Source organism: Sabethes cyaneus, chromosome 2 (genome assembly GCF_943734655.1).
Source record: "Sabethes cyaneus chromosome 2, idSabCyanKW18_F2, whole genome shotgun sequence".
NCBI lineage: Eukaryota > Metazoa > Arthropoda > Insecta > Diptera > Culicidae > Sabethes > Sabethes cyaneus.
In genome coordinates, this window is record NC_071354.1 from 177937948 (window position 1) to 177954309 (window position 16362).

The 16362-nt window shown below is 38.3% G+C and overlaps 1 protein-coding gene across 1 annotated transcript in view; it reads right to left on the reverse strand.

The window, feature by feature from the left end:
* Positions 1-1517: 1517 nt before the first annotated feature.
* Positions 1518-16362, reverse strand: part of LOC128734376 (myb-like protein U) — a 39345-nt gene continuing 24500 nt past the window's right edge. Inside the window, exons 2-3 of the mRNA XM_053828548.1 lie at positions 2445-2929; positions 1518-2383 (exon numbers count right to left, since the gene is read on the reverse strand). Coding sequence (XP_053684523.1) covers positions 2070-2383; positions 2445-2929 — 799 coding nt within the window. The 3' untranslated portion in view covers positions 1518-2069. The remainder of the gene's footprint in view (positions 2384-2444; positions 2930-16362) is intronic.

The window sequence follows — 16362 nt, forward strand, 5'->3', positions numbered from 1 at the left end:
CATGTTATTTCGAGACACCGTGCAAAAAAAGTCGTGCAAAAAAAATTCCGCGTAAAAAAAATCCGTGTGAAAAAAGAATTGGGTGTACAACTGTTGTTGGCGAAATTTTAGAAAAACCGTGTTATTTCGAGAAACCGCGCAAAAAAAGTCGTGCGAAAAAATCCGTGTAAAAAAATCCGTGCAAAAAAGAATTGGGTGTCACGTTTTTACAGAAGATTGTAAATCTCTAGAACCTTTCTTTTCAAAGTTATCGCTTTTGACTCGTGAAGGTAAGGAAAAATAAAGCCTAAACAAGTCACTTAAAGTCACCACTTGTGATTGAACACACAACATGATATAGGATAGTTACTCTTAAGTATTTTATGTAATCGAATATTTACCCCAATAAAAATAATTTAAAGAATATGCCCTATAGCTCAACACTCGATAAAGATAGAAATTTTATTTCTTCAGTAAAGTTGCTTGTTTTTATATTATTTACAACTTTGCCGAAAAAACTCTGTCTATATTTCCTAATACAAAAAAGTTAAGTTTTTATTTTCACTATAGTAATCGATGACTAACTTTTGACAGTTCTAGATTAAGGGGAATATTTATACGAAGAAGAGTGCTGAAGACCATAAATGATAAAATGAAAGCCAAATGCACTTGTAAAAAAGTTCAACTTTTCGCCCTTTTGGACTGTGAAATAAAATAACAAATGTTGAGCAAAAATATACCGCATTAGAAGGTATATATTGTGCAGTTGCCTTACGAATGAATCTGAACAGAAGCAAGAGTGTTATTACCATACCATAGCAAGCAAGATTGCTTCGATTGAAAACTTTGACTGTTATCACTCTTACCGCTTCGTATTACTGGAAGTTACTTTTTTCGAACCTCTTACATTTTGAAAGAATACAGAATATTACTGTATTTAGCTTATAGTATTAGTATTTAAAAATATTTATTGAATTAATTTCTCTTGGGACAAAAATCGCAGACTTTATAAGTTAAAATAGTTGTAATAGTGAACGTAGATGTCTTGCAGATATCAACACAGATCAAGACAGTTTGGCCTGCAAAAATTATCTTTGTCCCCTTCACATTGGAGGCGTATTTTTGCACTAGCAAAAGTGAGAAAATTACTGTGCGATACAAACTAACTTGTTATGCTGAGGCTACCGAACGGCAAATTCAACGCATTTGAATTAATCGAACGAAATACAACTCGTTCGGAAGATAAGGTATTCTTTTGGTTACTTTTGCAAGATTCTCCACACGAGAAATTTCAATAAAATAGGGCAAATGGTTCAGGCTATAATATGGTTCAGGCAACGAGCAGATTAGGATATTTTGAGTTTCACGCTCAAAATTATGTGATTTATCGAATCAATAAAAAAAATAGAAATTATGTAAATAGTAACAAACATAAAAAGTAAAAAAGTAAATCAAAGCAAAAACAATTTATAATACACATTTTGTTTTGAATCAGAAAGAAATATTCAAAACTAAAAAGATTATCAGAAAATCGACGAGGTATTCATCAGGCCAATGATTTTATCTCATCATAACATTAGTTCCTGCAGGAAAATGTTTTAATTTATGAGTACCTAATAGAAATAAATGGTAAACAATTCTTCTATACTAATTACTCGTATTTCATTGAAGATTGATTAAAATAATTCAGTTAAGTACATTTCACGCGTCGAAAGACAATCTGTCTAGTAAGCAACTTAAAATTGGCGTTTCGGAATCTTTCTTATGGCTTCAGTTGGTTCAACTTTAAATCTAGAAACTCATTGGAGCAACAATATTCAACGTTAAGGTGATGTGATTAGGTGTTAAGTACGTATGATTTTTACTAATATACTAGCGGTTAAATTCAAGCTCATTATATTGGTTGTCATCGTTTAACTACGCCATCTTAACAGCTACTTTATAGCAACGGTAGCAAAAAACTGAGATTTTTACAGCGTCTGTACATATGATTGGATTAGTTTCTTCACAAACGATGAAATCCATGCGGTTAGTTTCTGGACTAGGAAGTATCTTATATGTTACATAATGGAACACCGTTTCTTATTTACTCAGTGGGAAGCACTCAGATTTTCCAGATCTTTGTTCGAAGGAGGACGCGAAAGGTGGGGATCTTCGTTGGCCATTATCGGCGGCAGGACGTTCTGGCGGAATTCGCCCATCACGTTGCCGGCCGGATAGTAGTAGGCCACTACGAACAGCTTGCCCGTCTTGGAGATGGATTTGCTGACCCCAAAGTATTTGCTAGCACGCCACACCATCTGCGAGAAGTGGCCGGTGTTGACGTTCGTGTGCAGCAGATGGCTCTCTTTGAAGTAATCATACCTTCGGTTGGTACTGTACCAATAGGTTGCCACTTCTTGACCTATTCAAATATGTCCCCGTAACATTAGAGTTTTCTTCCAACGAATGAAAAATACACTTACCCGATAGATCCGTGAGTAGGGAATTTGCCGGACAGCAAAAAATATTCTGACCATAGTTTGTTCCGATTTGATAGTACAGCTCGTTCGTACTGGCCAAATGGTTCGCCCATTGCGATGCCAACTCACACAATTCGGAGGAAATGCTCAACGCCGGTGCTCCGTGCCGCATTCGGTATTCGTTGTGCCAACACATACACTCGAAGATAAAATCCTTATCCATGACTATTTTCACTTTCGGCGAATCTTCGCCGCCGTCGTTGTTGCCATTCTTCTGTCGATCTTTGCGGTCACCAGCGACGCCGGAACCCGTCCCGGCAGGCTTGGGAAGCAGTGGCCGATTGTCCAGTTGGTCCTGTGTTTGCCCCGTATCGTTGATGCTGATATCGTCCAAGGTCGGTGCCATTGTGTTTCGGCGGGGAGCAACTTTGTTCAGATCGACAGCGGCAACACGTTTTCGAAGATTGGCCATTACGATTGCTTCCTCCCTGTAGGGAAGAGATAGGTTATAGCGGGTTAGTGAGTTCGACTGACATGAATGGGTTTTGATGGACAAAACATTTTCACTGCTGCCATGCGATTGCTCAACTGAAACACGAGTCGTGTTATATTGCTCAGAAATTGGCAAAGATTTTTCTAATTTTACTGATTGAATATGAATCACATATGAATAAATAAATGAATAAATAAATAAACATTGCTTTATTGCATTCCCAAATGCAATTCACATCGCTTTTATATCCTTATACATATATGCTTGTCGAAATTCGATAGAACCAACCGACAGTGCAGAATTCTGTGGTTAGAGCTCCCATTGTTCGTTCAACGGATTGCAGCGAAAAGCAATAAAGCACTCCAAGATCGAAACATAATTTTTAAGCTTCACAATCATTTTGGTGTAGCGAAAAGGAACCCACGGCAGCGTTCGACCAACTTTCCTGCAGTTGACTGTGTTTGTTGTTTTTGGCTTTGCACCGTGAATCCAGTGCAAGGTCGTAAATTCAACTGAATAAACGATAATGCTAGAGGACCATGAAGCTCTACTAAAGCCAGGCTTCCTCCCGGCAACATAGCGAAATGCATTTCCAGCTGAAACATTCCGCAACCATGGAGCCAAATACCTAGCGAATGAAGCACTACTGTATCTACAGTTGGGAACAAAACAATCGACTATGTAGTATTGTTTCTCGAAGAGTTTATATTTGAGCAATACAGCTTTCCGAAATGTCGTGCAATGATTTTCAATATGTTATTCAGAAATAAAATGACCTGCTGTACTCTTTTCTCTTTTATTAATATTGTTTGGCATATTCGTAATCAGCTATTGTTTCATTAAAATGTTCACCTAAAGACCTGCCCTATAATTAAGGTGTTTCTACAAAATCATATATCTAGCGGAAAAAGCACAAAAATCATAAACAAAACAACTTTATCGTGCTGCATAAAGAACAGCCAATTAAGTTAAATGGTATGATAAACGGAGTGGCAGAATTGCAGCATCCTATTTTCTTACCGCAACGCATAACTTTAGCAATAATATGCACTTTCCTCTGCTCTTGTTTTTCAATTAGATTATCGAGGGAACGCTTCCAGCGTGAGCATAAGTGTGCTAAGGTTTCATCACAGTGCAGTCTTTGGGCGCCAGCAAGTGCTGGGACAGTAGCAGCGTAGGGGAACTGTGGGTAAAATGAACAGGGGAGGTAAAATGAACAGGCAGCCAAATTCCCAGTAAACCGATTAAAATCTGTTCCAGATCAATAGGTATCTTCTCCTAGAAGTATTTCAAGCTGTTTGAGACAATGTGTCGTGATCATAAGCTTTCCAATGTGATAAAAATGGAAAAAGTAAAAAATATTTGCAGAAATCTGTCGCCGATGTTAATTTCTACTATTAGAAAATAAGCTATTTTGGTGAAACAAATAAATTTCGACTATTGGTATTATTTAGTGTTGTTTGCTTATCACTATCCTGCGAATCTGTCGAAAATTCCAAATATTTTTATCAACTGTTTGTTTATAATAAACACTTGAAAACAATTGGTGTTTTGGGGGTAAAATGAACACTTCACTATGGGGGCAAAATGAACAGTGTGTATTATGATGTTTTACTTTCCATTTATCAGCAGCTACGAAATAATTGCAATTCAAGCAACAAAAATGATCGAGTCTCTCGAAAAATGACGGAAAATGACCGAGTGCTGGAAAATCCTGCGAGCTAAAAGTCAAGCATTGTACGAACGTGGAGAAGATACATTAATTCCATTTTAATTCCAATAGCCCTGTTGAATATCAACGGCTTATGTAGAACAAGGATAATGTAAAATAATGTTTAATTTATCCAAACTGCATGTTAACTTTAGTTTTCTATGACATGTTCATTTTGCCCTCACTGCATGTTCATTTTACCCACATGAAAAAAATCAGGCTCGAATGTGACGCTTTCGAAAAAAAGGAATTTTTCACGACAAATAGTCCTTTTTTAAACATCTTTATATATTGCTACGTGGAATATGAATCCAGCTTTCAATTCATATAGTGCGATCAGCATTTGGTTGGTTTCTGGAGGAGAAAATGGCGAAATTGCTAAGGGTGTTCATTTTCCCCCCAGTTCCCCTATAGCAATAAAATTGCGGCTATTGGACTTAAGCCCCAAACACAATGCATACGGATTTTACTACGTTGCGGCAATTTGACAGTTTTTTCATGGGTTTTCTGTCAAATTTCCGCAACGTAGTAAAATCCGTATGCATTGTGTCTGGGCCTTTATAGTTTCACGACTTGATGGCTATAAAACAAAACAAGGCAACCCGTCCTGGTTTCGTTTTTCCATTTGGCATGCACAAAAAGTACGGATTAATTTTCTTTAAAAAATTGTTTCCGTTCCAGGATATTGCTGTTTGCTGCTTCAAGTGGAAAATTTTCAATTAAAAACTTTTTCGACGTTACTCCAGCACTGGATTGGATAGTGTTGATTATTTTTGCTCTTTTTATAGCTTTCTTGGCAACTTTACAGAACAAACGTTTTACGGTCGAAACGGAAAATTCTAACCGGTAGGTACTTGTACGTTGATTGAAAGGACGTTACATTAAAAGCACTTCTGTGCCACTGTTTCTTTCGTAAAAAGAACTTTTTGAACTAGAAGTTATTGAAAACTATTAGTAAAACTCAAAACTGACCTAGGAACAAAATTTCAACCTTCAAAGAGATTGGAATGCATTTGAAAAACATTTCATTTCATTTTTTTTACCCTAGTGCTTTTTCAAATACTCAGCAATTGTACTACCGATCGGTTGTTTTGGTAAAGGTTAACTCATGCTATTTTCATCCAGTCCCAATACTATCGATTTTTCATTCGATTTCCACCCTTGTAGCAACAGCATTCCGAATTTTATTTCTTCGACACTGTTCAGCCGGCTTAGCTTGCCGGCTGTTTCCGGCTTCTTTGATCCTATGTAAACAATTTGACTCATGAATACAAATGACGGATCTGGTCTAGTAGCTAGTAGAGCCGCACTGCCGTTAGGCGGCAAGTATTGCAGCACGCAAACACAAACACCGAACCGAAAGAAAACTTCTTTATTTTCGTTATTTTCCACAGTCCAGCAGCTCGGATAGCTTTAGCTTCCTTCTTTCAATGGCAAAGATGCTTGCCTTGCTTGGTCGTGAGGCTGACCCCGGCCGGCTGCCCGGGCTTTCCGTTGGAAGGTAGCCCGCGTTGACGTCATTAACGAAACGATTTGAGGTTGAGGTTGAGAAAGCAGAACCACTGCAGAAGTAATTACCAGTTCGGCAGGAGTAGAAATTTCGCACCTTTTAATTGGATATAAGAATAAGAAGTCTTGCCAATGAAAGTCGTAAAATCTGAAACTATCCGAAATGGGCTGAGGTACATTTTCTCGTTTCTTTTGCATTAATATGTTTTTGTTGGTTTACTGTTTCGCTTTAAATGTTCGGTACTTCTATTTTACGTACATTATTTCAAGCTTCAGCGATTTCTTGATTTCATGATTTAATTCTTCATTCTTCATTCTTCATTCTTCATTCTTCATTCTTCATTCTTCATTCTTCATTCTTCATTCTTCATTCTTCATTCTTCATTCTTCATTCTTCATTCTTCATTCTTCATTCTTCATTCTTCATTCTTCATTCTTCATTCTTCATTCTTCATTCTTCGTTATTAGACTTAACCTGGTGATTTGCGTTGATTTAATAAGGAATTTGAATAATTTGAATAAGACATTTGAGTAAGCCTCATCCCAACAATTCCAAGTTTTATTGCGTTCGTATAGTGGTTTGGTAATGAAATTTAAATTAAATTGGTAATGAAATTTAATAAAACCGCTAGTAAAACTTTGAGCTCCACCAGAACTTTCTGATGACCGCTATAAAACTGCTTTCTGACCAAGTGGCCCACTCCTCAGAATGTTTTCATAACCTCTACAAGGTTCAGGTTCAGGTCAGGTTATAAATTTAAGTAGTCGTATCACACTCTGCTGAAAGCAGGAATAAAACCGGTTAAGCTTTCGCTGCTTGACAGCCACTGCCATAATTTAATAAAGCTTTTCGCTTTTCGCTCTGGTGAAAAGCTAAATATCAGTTCGCCAGCTTTGTGAACTTAAAAATCTGTGAGTAGAAAAGTTAGTTTTTAGTTAGTTTATTTAATAAATTTTGAGCAATTTGATTGGTTTGTTGCATGTGCGCAATAAATTTTATCGTGCATATTGATATGATAGGTGGATAAAATCAACGCGCCTTCGAAATTTTGCAATTTCCGAAACCTGGTGGTTTTAACAAAATAAATTTATTCAGTTAGTCAATCTCAATTTCTAGCAGAATCATTTTAGTTGCTTCCTGTAACAGGAAAAGCGATCGATAATAAGTTTCTTTCTGCATAACACATTACTTTGATGACTGTTTGTTTGTGAGCTAAAACAAAATGCTAGAATATGGCAACATGGCCTCGCATAAAAAATGATTTTGATGTTGAACTTTAGTATTCTTCCTAATAGCATAAAAAAACTGTTTGGTCAGGATGTTACCGTTTTAATAGCTCTATAAAAGTAACAGATTTCTTGCGGTTTGACAAGCAGCCACGATAAGATCAATTTTGATTGGTGCGCCATTTTGTATTGCTACGCCACACTTATGGTAAGTTTATAAGAGACGTCGTACAGCCAACAAGTGTTATATAAGTAACCACAATAAATTTGCTTTTTTAACAGTTTTATTATTGTTTTCTAGCTAGCTATAAGTGTGTTTGGGCTTGTATCGTCTTGGTATTGTGCAATACCACAATAAAACCAGAGGTAATGATTAATACCGCAATAAAACCTTAATAAATTTTAAGTAAAATCAAGTGGCTTTAGCATCGTTACTTGGGATGGGACGATTAGGATGTCAAATCAAAACGGAAAAAGTAGCCACGCTTATAACTCCTTCCACCCAACCTAAAATCAGACCCAGGCCTAGGTCCAGACCCAAACCGCAAATCCTAAGCCCCAATTTCAAGCTCTTGCTCAAGTCCAAGTCTAAGTCTAAGTCCAAGTCCAAGTCCAAGTCCAAGTCCAAGTCCAAGTCCAAGTCCAAGTCCAAGTCCAAGTCCAAGTCCAAGTCCAAGTCCAAGTCCAAGTCCAAGTCCAAGTCCAAGTCCAAGTCCAAGTCCAAGTCCAAATCCAAATCCAAGTCCAAGTCCAAATCCAAGTCCAAGTCCAAGTCCAAGTCCAAGACCAAGACCAAGACCAAGACCAAGTCCAAGACCAAGTCCAAGTCCAAGTCCAAGTCCAAGTCCAAGTCCAAGTCCAAGTCCAAGTCCAAGTTCAAACCCAGGCCCAAGCTCAAGCCCAGGCCCAAGCTCAGGCTCAAGCCCAGGCGCAAACCAAAGCTCAAGCCCTAGCCCAAGTCCAAGTCCAAGTTCAAATCCAAGCCCAAGTCTAAGCCCAAACCCAAACCCATGTCTAAACCCAAGTCCAAGCTCAAGCCCGAGCCCAAACCCAAGCACATGCACAAGCACAAGCACAAGCACAAGCACAAGCACAAGCACAAGTACAAGCAAAAGTACAAGTCCAAGTTCAAACCCAAGCTAAAGCCCAGACCCAGGTCCAAGCCTAAGCCCAGGTTCAGGCCCAAGCTCTGGTTCAAGCCCAAGCCCAAGCTAAGCCCAAGTCTTACCCTACGTCCAAGTCCAAACCCAAGCCCTAATCTAAGCTGCGGTCCATGCCCAAGCCCAAGTCTAAGACCCTAAACCAATGTCAATGTCCATGTCCAAGCGCAGGCCCATTCCTATGGACATGCCCATGTCCATGCTCATCAGAAATGGGCAAAAAACCGAAACGAGCTTATTTTGTCCCTACCATTGCCCTCAACGACGCATTCAAATCGTCCTTTTAACACGTCTGTGCAACGGTTTTCAATGCACTCCATTAATATATTTTCTAGCGTTAACTGACAACGGCATCCATCGTAGGCGAGTCTTTTCAAGTTTGCAAAAACACGCGTGGAGACGCCTCATATTTATTAAAATTAGTCGTGTGAGTAAATGTAATCGAAAAGGGAATACGATAAGCTAACGCTGGTAAAAAGACACGGGGTCACGCAGATAGTCTAGCATCTAGCGTATATTCGAGGTGCTTTTACGAAACTAGCGTAAGTACCTAATTCCGAGTGTTGCGAAAGTGTTAAAAACCGGTGCCTAAAATACAACACCGAAACCGGTGTACAGTTTTTAGATATGTCTAATGCCCATGCCCTTGCCCACGCCCTTGACCATGTTCAAGGCCAAGTTTCGATCCAAATCCAACGTAGTTAGCTAACCCTGTTGATCATTTACAACGATAGTCTTTACGATTGATGGAAATGATAAAAGAAAGTAAAAAAAGAAAATGAAATACTCAGACCTATATGCTTTGTCGATATTGCGTACCGCTTGAATCAACTGACTGAGATTGGTATTGAAAACTAGTGAAAACATAAAGGTATAGTAAAAATACTGGCTTTAAAGCGTGGATAATTAGCAGTTCGCTTATTCGTTAGCAATGTTGCGACGAATGAAGTGCGGAATGCTGAAAAACCCCTGGACGATATCACAGTACATCATTATAGGTACTGGTCGCAGTGCTAATGTCCATTCGAGATAAAAAATCCTGATTGTTCTCAACTTTTTGGTCAAATCACTTTTTGTATATCTCTCAACTGGCAAAAGAGTCAAGCGTGTAGGGCGCTATATCTCTGCATATTAGCGTTGGTAAGAGGAAATGCTTATCAACTTAGGGACTATATTGGCTCGTTTCATTATCCTTGATTTCCCTGATCGCGGATAAGTTCAAGTTGTTACGTGGTTTTTGAGCCGTAAATCTCGCATGTGCATAGTATTTTTCGATATAAATTAAATTATGGTTGTATATAAGCACCATTGGTATTGTATTAAATTTGTTAAAAAGGTATTTTTTATATCTTAATTTTCGTAGTTACTGACTTTACAAGAAAATTTTCGAATATCGAGCTTAGTATCATATGGCTGATGCTTACATACTTACATTATCCGTCTAGCTCCGCCCATCTACTAACAACAATTCCTTTCCCGAAATACTTGTGAAGATGCAGAGGATTCCCTGGTCTTTAGTAGCAACAAGTATTGGACTAACATTCCTTTCCATCCCACCAGGACCCGCATTCGGACGTGGCCGGCGTCGGTATTGATCAGCATGCAGGGACCTGGTAAGGTTGCAGAATGAAAAATAGCGTGCTGTCCCAAGTATGCTTTTTCCAGCCATCATGTTGCAATTTTCATCGGTCTTGGTCAATAACGCAGCACACGGGCGGTATACTATGCTTATGCTTATGCTTATGCTTATCTCTCAACTGGCAAAAGAGTTCATTGTAGTGATACTGAATCGCTGGCTAATAATATAATCAACTAGTACACTTGTACATTTGTTATTGTAACGAAAATTCTCATAATGCATCCCTTTTTCTTCATTTGAAAGTGTCTATTCCGTTTGTCAGTTCCCCTCCTGTTCTCTCTCAGCTACCTGTAAATCTGTCTTCTTCTCAAAAGACTTTCCTGCGTTTTTGAACCTCCCCCTTGTTAATGGCCACCCTATTCTCCCTTTCAAGAATCCAGCCACTGCAACACAACTCAATCGTTCCAAATGCAAGAGAAACGCACCCCTTCACCCATTTGAACATTCCTTCCTCCTTGTAAGAGACCGTCTTTTCTTTTGTCAGCCCCTGTGCTGATTATTTTATGTCAAGGAACATGTGTGCCAACTTTGGTGGAAAACGGTCAAGGCGTTCTGAAGTTATGGTGGAACGTACAAACATACTGACGCTCACCTTTATGTATATAGATTTGTTAGTTTATTTGTAAAGTGCAGAAGTTTCTTGTGCGAAGAATGATAAACTGGATGAACTTGGAAATTTCAATATGTTGATCAAAGATATACAGGGTCGTTCAATGGCAGTTGGAACTCCAATTCACTTTCACTTCACTTTCGGTTGGTACCCAAATGTTTTTCCAATTACGCTACTGCCGCACCCTTATATATAATTTTATTCTTCCAGTTTTAACCGCTCCATACACGCAAGCATACGCTCCCCTGCCGACGGTAATTATTTTTGTATGATAGCCCTTTGCTTTTACCATCGAGAAGATAGACGGTTATCAACTGTAATGCGGTAGAAGCGAGCAGCCAATTGCCGACCAACGATGCTGCAATTTGTTAGTTTTCGATTAAGAAAGGCGACCTGACGTCCCAAATTTTGCAGGACAGTCCCGGATTTGGATGACTAATCCCGGTGGGCACAGTGTTGCGGAAAGTGACTTGCATCGAATATTTTTTTCATTGAGCCAATTAAATGTTAGAGCGTTCAAAGAAATACTAAAGTTGAAATAGAGCATTTCTGAAAATTATGAACATTATTCACTAATGGAAAATTGTTAAATCAAGTTTAGCTTAATATACATGTAAGTTTGTATTTGTTCGTCTCTAAATAAATTAATAGAACAATTAATTTTAAATACGTCCATAATCTATTTTATATTTATTATACAATCTGTAAATAATATGGCCAGTTTAATTTAGTGCTACAGTATTTGCACTTTTTGCTTCTTGCTTACTTCATCAATACTTCATTGATGATACATTTTATTTAATGTTATGTAAAAAACTAGTTGAGACTAGTGAAAGAAAATTTTTTACGAATGCATGAATAAAATTCGCTTGCCTTAGGAATGCTAGGATTCAACCTGATTGCGAACCCAATGCAGTGCGATGGTCATACCATTAGTCATTAATCCTTCCTAGTGTACATGGATTGGCTATTCCGAATGGAAAATAGCACACAGCATCCCTTTGGTTGCTTTGGAAAAAATAAACGACGCTTTGTGATTACCTTCGCACATCATTCATGTCAACATCGCTCCCTTAAGTATATCCGAAGGTCACTAAAATAAGCCACCGATCGTATCTGACTGACATCCTAGTGGATGGTATCCGTTTTTTTTTCGACTTTCGTTTCCTTCTTTTTGTCATGCCACATGAGCAAGATAAATGAGGATAGGCTTGCGAATTCGTTTCCGAGATTTTCCGCTCGTTCTCCAGCGAAATCAGCTAACTTATCTCAGCGACGGTCCTTTGGCCTTTCAACCGTCCGTCGGTGGTTGAATGCTGAATATTTTACTGTATTTCGTTTCGAACAATTAAATAGACGACAAAGGATTAACAGATAAAAAGTAAAACTAGTGAAAAGGTTTTATTTCAAATGTCAAGGTTAACATGTTGATCATTAGATAAATGGGACCTTCCGATGAGAATGGTTGGTTTCGAACCAAAAGCCCAATGCTTTGCAAGTGATAAATTGCTCTTTGCACGGAAATGGAAAGAAACTTGGTGACTGTTCTAAAAACGCTACTCAGTCGGCATCCAGCAACTGGCATGCCACGCTATCGGGTAAGATTGATGTTAAACCGTGGCGGTAATAGTGGCGGAATCCAAAAAGTTATCTCTTTTCTCTTTTGTAACGGGAATTGACTTATGTTGGAATGAAAGTAAAATTTAAAATTGGAATTAATTCTAAAATAATAATCTTTATCTTATTTTATGGTAATACATTATGATTACTGCGAAAAAAGTTTTTGCTAACAGTAGAAAATTGAATAATAAAGTAAGTAGTTTCGTCAGAAAGCCATGGGGATGAAATGGGGAAGGCAAATGAGGAGCATCCAATATAGCTCTAGCTATCCCAAGCCCCTACCTAGCGCCTCCACGTGGCCATACCCGGTAATGCTCTATTGAATAGCCAAGCTAGGAGGTGCGATACTGTGTGGTTCCCGGCTGCCTGATCTCATAATCGAGGTTTTGGGCAGAAGGTGGAGCCACACGATCTGGTAAGCATAATATAAGTTATTATAATTATTTTTTTCGTTTTAGCTTATGAAGCATGTACTGCTTTATAGTGAAAACTTTGGCCAATACGAGTGTTAATACTGCACATGGATATTGGATACCAGAAGAAAAATCAAATTAATTATTAGAAGCATTTATGGAAACTAAAAGGACGCAACTCTATTCCATTCGAAGGACTGCTGGTGAGATTGTTCTATTTTTACGCATATATACCACATTTCATAAATAAACTAGAATCGGGAAGAGGGAGGGACCATCAGAGCACTTGTTTGAAGCGGTGGGCCTAGGGAGAGTGAAACAGTCAACTTTCTAGGGTTAATCTTGGCCCGATTAACAATACGTCGTGGATAATGAGCGGGCTCTTCTTCCCACCTGCTGGAGTCATTCTGCATTAAGACGGTTTATTTAACGATTGACTCAGGTGACTTAGCCCTTGGAAGGAGATTCTCTAAATCCCTGGTACGTGTAAGTGATGTTGCTTATCGACCAATTCCCTTTTGGCCCTTCATACAAGAGTTGGGAAGCATGACCAATCGTTGAATATGTTCAACTCTTTTTGACATGATAGGCTCATTGCTATGAACGGATGTTCTGCTAAGGCAGGTGGTAGTACCATATATTCATATTCAAGTAGTTTCGTCAGAAAGCCATGTCCTAGTGTTATCTGCTGCAAATAATTTCGCTCATGACTGGATCGAACGTCGCTTTGAAGTCCACAAACAGAACAGAACTTGTAATGCTAGACATCATGTAAAAATAACGCAAAATGTTTATCAAAATGAGTTCAAATTTACAATTACTACCAACAATATTTTAATAAAGTTATATATAAATTGCAATAAAGTGAAAGCAACCATTAATACATAACTTAAGTGCAATATAAATTTACTGCAACATCCTCTGCCTAGGTGCGCCTGATATCTTCAGCTAATTTTTATGTTTGCAGGACAAAACTTTAATTCAAAGCCTTACTAACATACTTTTTAAATAAACACGAGTGTTTTTGAAAAAATGGTTTAAAGAAAATAATCTAATCGGTTATACCAAAATCGTAAAGTGCATAGCTCCTAATTTTTAAATATAAATCGATTTTTGAAATGTATGTTTTTTTTTGTGGGGAGAAGATTTGAAGCGAAAAGTTTTTCCTTGGTAAAAAAGCAAATACTAAAATAGAGAAAACTTGCGAAATTTGATTGACAGCACAGTCCTAGTTATATTTCTGAATCAATTCCTGAATCGCCATAGGTTCATTTTGCTCGAAGGTTATTTTTGAAGTGCGTGCGAAATTTTCGCCACGCAATAAATCAAATGCCAACAAATGTCGACATGAAATTCATTTCCAGTGGTCAGTGCACGTATCTAGGTTAGGAGCTTTTGTTCGCGCTACAATGAATTGATTTGTTCATTTTGTGCGTAAACTCTCAAAGGAAAGTAATTTAGCGAACGCGCAGGTTCAAGGAGTGGCACACGGTGCCATTGATAAGCGGCCGCCTAATGATAACCTAGCACGCAAGAGGAACGATATATTCGCCGCAAATGCAACACCTGCCCATCCTCAATCAGTCAGAGCGTAGCAGAGCAGAATATTTTGTCCTGCTTCGGTCACACTCTTTCCGGCCGGCAGCTATCAGAACACAACCAGCCACGATGCGACGGTTAGATAGAGCTTTGGAAAAATTACTGTTCATTTTTACCATCCAACCGGCAGCGTACCGTTTCGCTTTCCTGCCGGACACTAACAAATTAGGGTCCCTGACAGGATACTGGGTGTCTTCACAAGAAAAGCCTAATTAATGGTGGAGCTCTTTTTTATTATTTCTTTGCGACTTGTTGTTACACTTTTGTGGGAAGTTTCATAACAGATCCTCCCGTTACAGTGGTGGCAGTGCTTTTGTACTATGACAAAAAAAAAATCAGTATTTTTTTCTGAAATTATAGCAAACTTTTCTAATTATTTCTTATGTTTATGAGAAGTCTGTCAATTGTTCTATAGCTTATTTGAAACACTCTAATTCAATATAATCAGTGAGAAGAACTTACATAAAGCTATATAAATGCCAAACTTGGTCATTAGCTTATTTTGTAACATATTTGTTACGGAATAATTTCCTTCACTTCGGTTTGTTTTCAAATTTTCTAAATAAATGCTCTAAATAAATTATTTTGATAATTTTACCGTAAATATGGTTTATTTTACCAATTTTTTCGTCAAAGAATAAAAATCCATCAAGGAACCATCAAGGAATTCAAGCTCAAGGTGACATTCCTTGCTTTTGGTACTTGGATATGATGATGCCTGATTGACAAAGACAATATCGGCTCCGCTAGACAGAATCGTTCAGAAGAAGACGCTCTCTAAACGAAAAATTTTGCTTCAAATGCATAGCTCATAGCATAATAGTAAGTAAGGATTTTTTCCACTAATACCGACGGGACGGGTTGCGTGCGCGAGCTGAAAATCGTCTTGTTGGTTAAAGAAGCAAACCCATTTTCCTCCACTTTCCTGCTTGTGAATCCCGAACTACGCATTGACCGTGAAAGGTGATACGAAATTCAATTTCGACAGCAATCTCATTATCTCATTTTTGTTTTGTGTGTTCTTGCCAGGATAGTTGAAGGAGCGGGTGAACAGCAGACGTGAGACTATCAAACCGGCATCAAGGAATGCCATTTTATTCTCACGCACCTACATTCGAGCAGCATGCGAAGCGGCAAGGAGAATCGCGTCGTTGCTTTTCGCGTCACACATTTTTGATGGGATTTTTTTCCTTACAGTTAAGTCTGAGACGAATAGAGTGGCATTTATTCTAAATATAAGTTTAGCTACATCTTCGTGAAGTATACAATGCACAGCTTAATTATTGTTGGCTTAACTTTTTCATTTTATGTTTCGATAATAATTGCCTAATGAATGTTTTACCAACTTTTTCTTTTTTGTATCGATTATAATTACTTTAACAGTTTGGGTTTTTGTGATTTCACGGGATTGAGATCCGAACCCGAGTCCTCAGCCGGGATTGACCCCTCACACAATTTCTGTTGAAATCTAATTTAACCCCTTACCAACGCAGCCAATTCTTGAAAGCATCCTGGAAAATGAAGATTACATGAATCTATCTTTTTTTGTCAAAGGTCAGGCCAACTGCATAGCATGTACGGCAGAGAGAATTTCGAGGAATTAAGTAGAACCGGAAATGATACCTAATTCCATTCAACTCCATGAAATCAAGGGGAAGAAAGAGAGCGTGGACCTTCCGTACCAAACGCTTCCTATATTACAATATTTACAATCGTTAGGAGTATCTTTGCTAATAAAAGTTGAGTAATTCTTCGGATTCTCAGGGATGAACAAATGGCATTTGGACCAGGCACCAGGCTGCAATCGGTCAAGGTCAAGGCCTTATTTTGCTCTTTAAAATGAGAGTAAGTGCCACCACCCACCCACGAAAATATTAGCATAAACAATCTGCCGGAAACACTTGAAAATAAACTCGTGTGGTCGCAATAGTTTGCCTAAA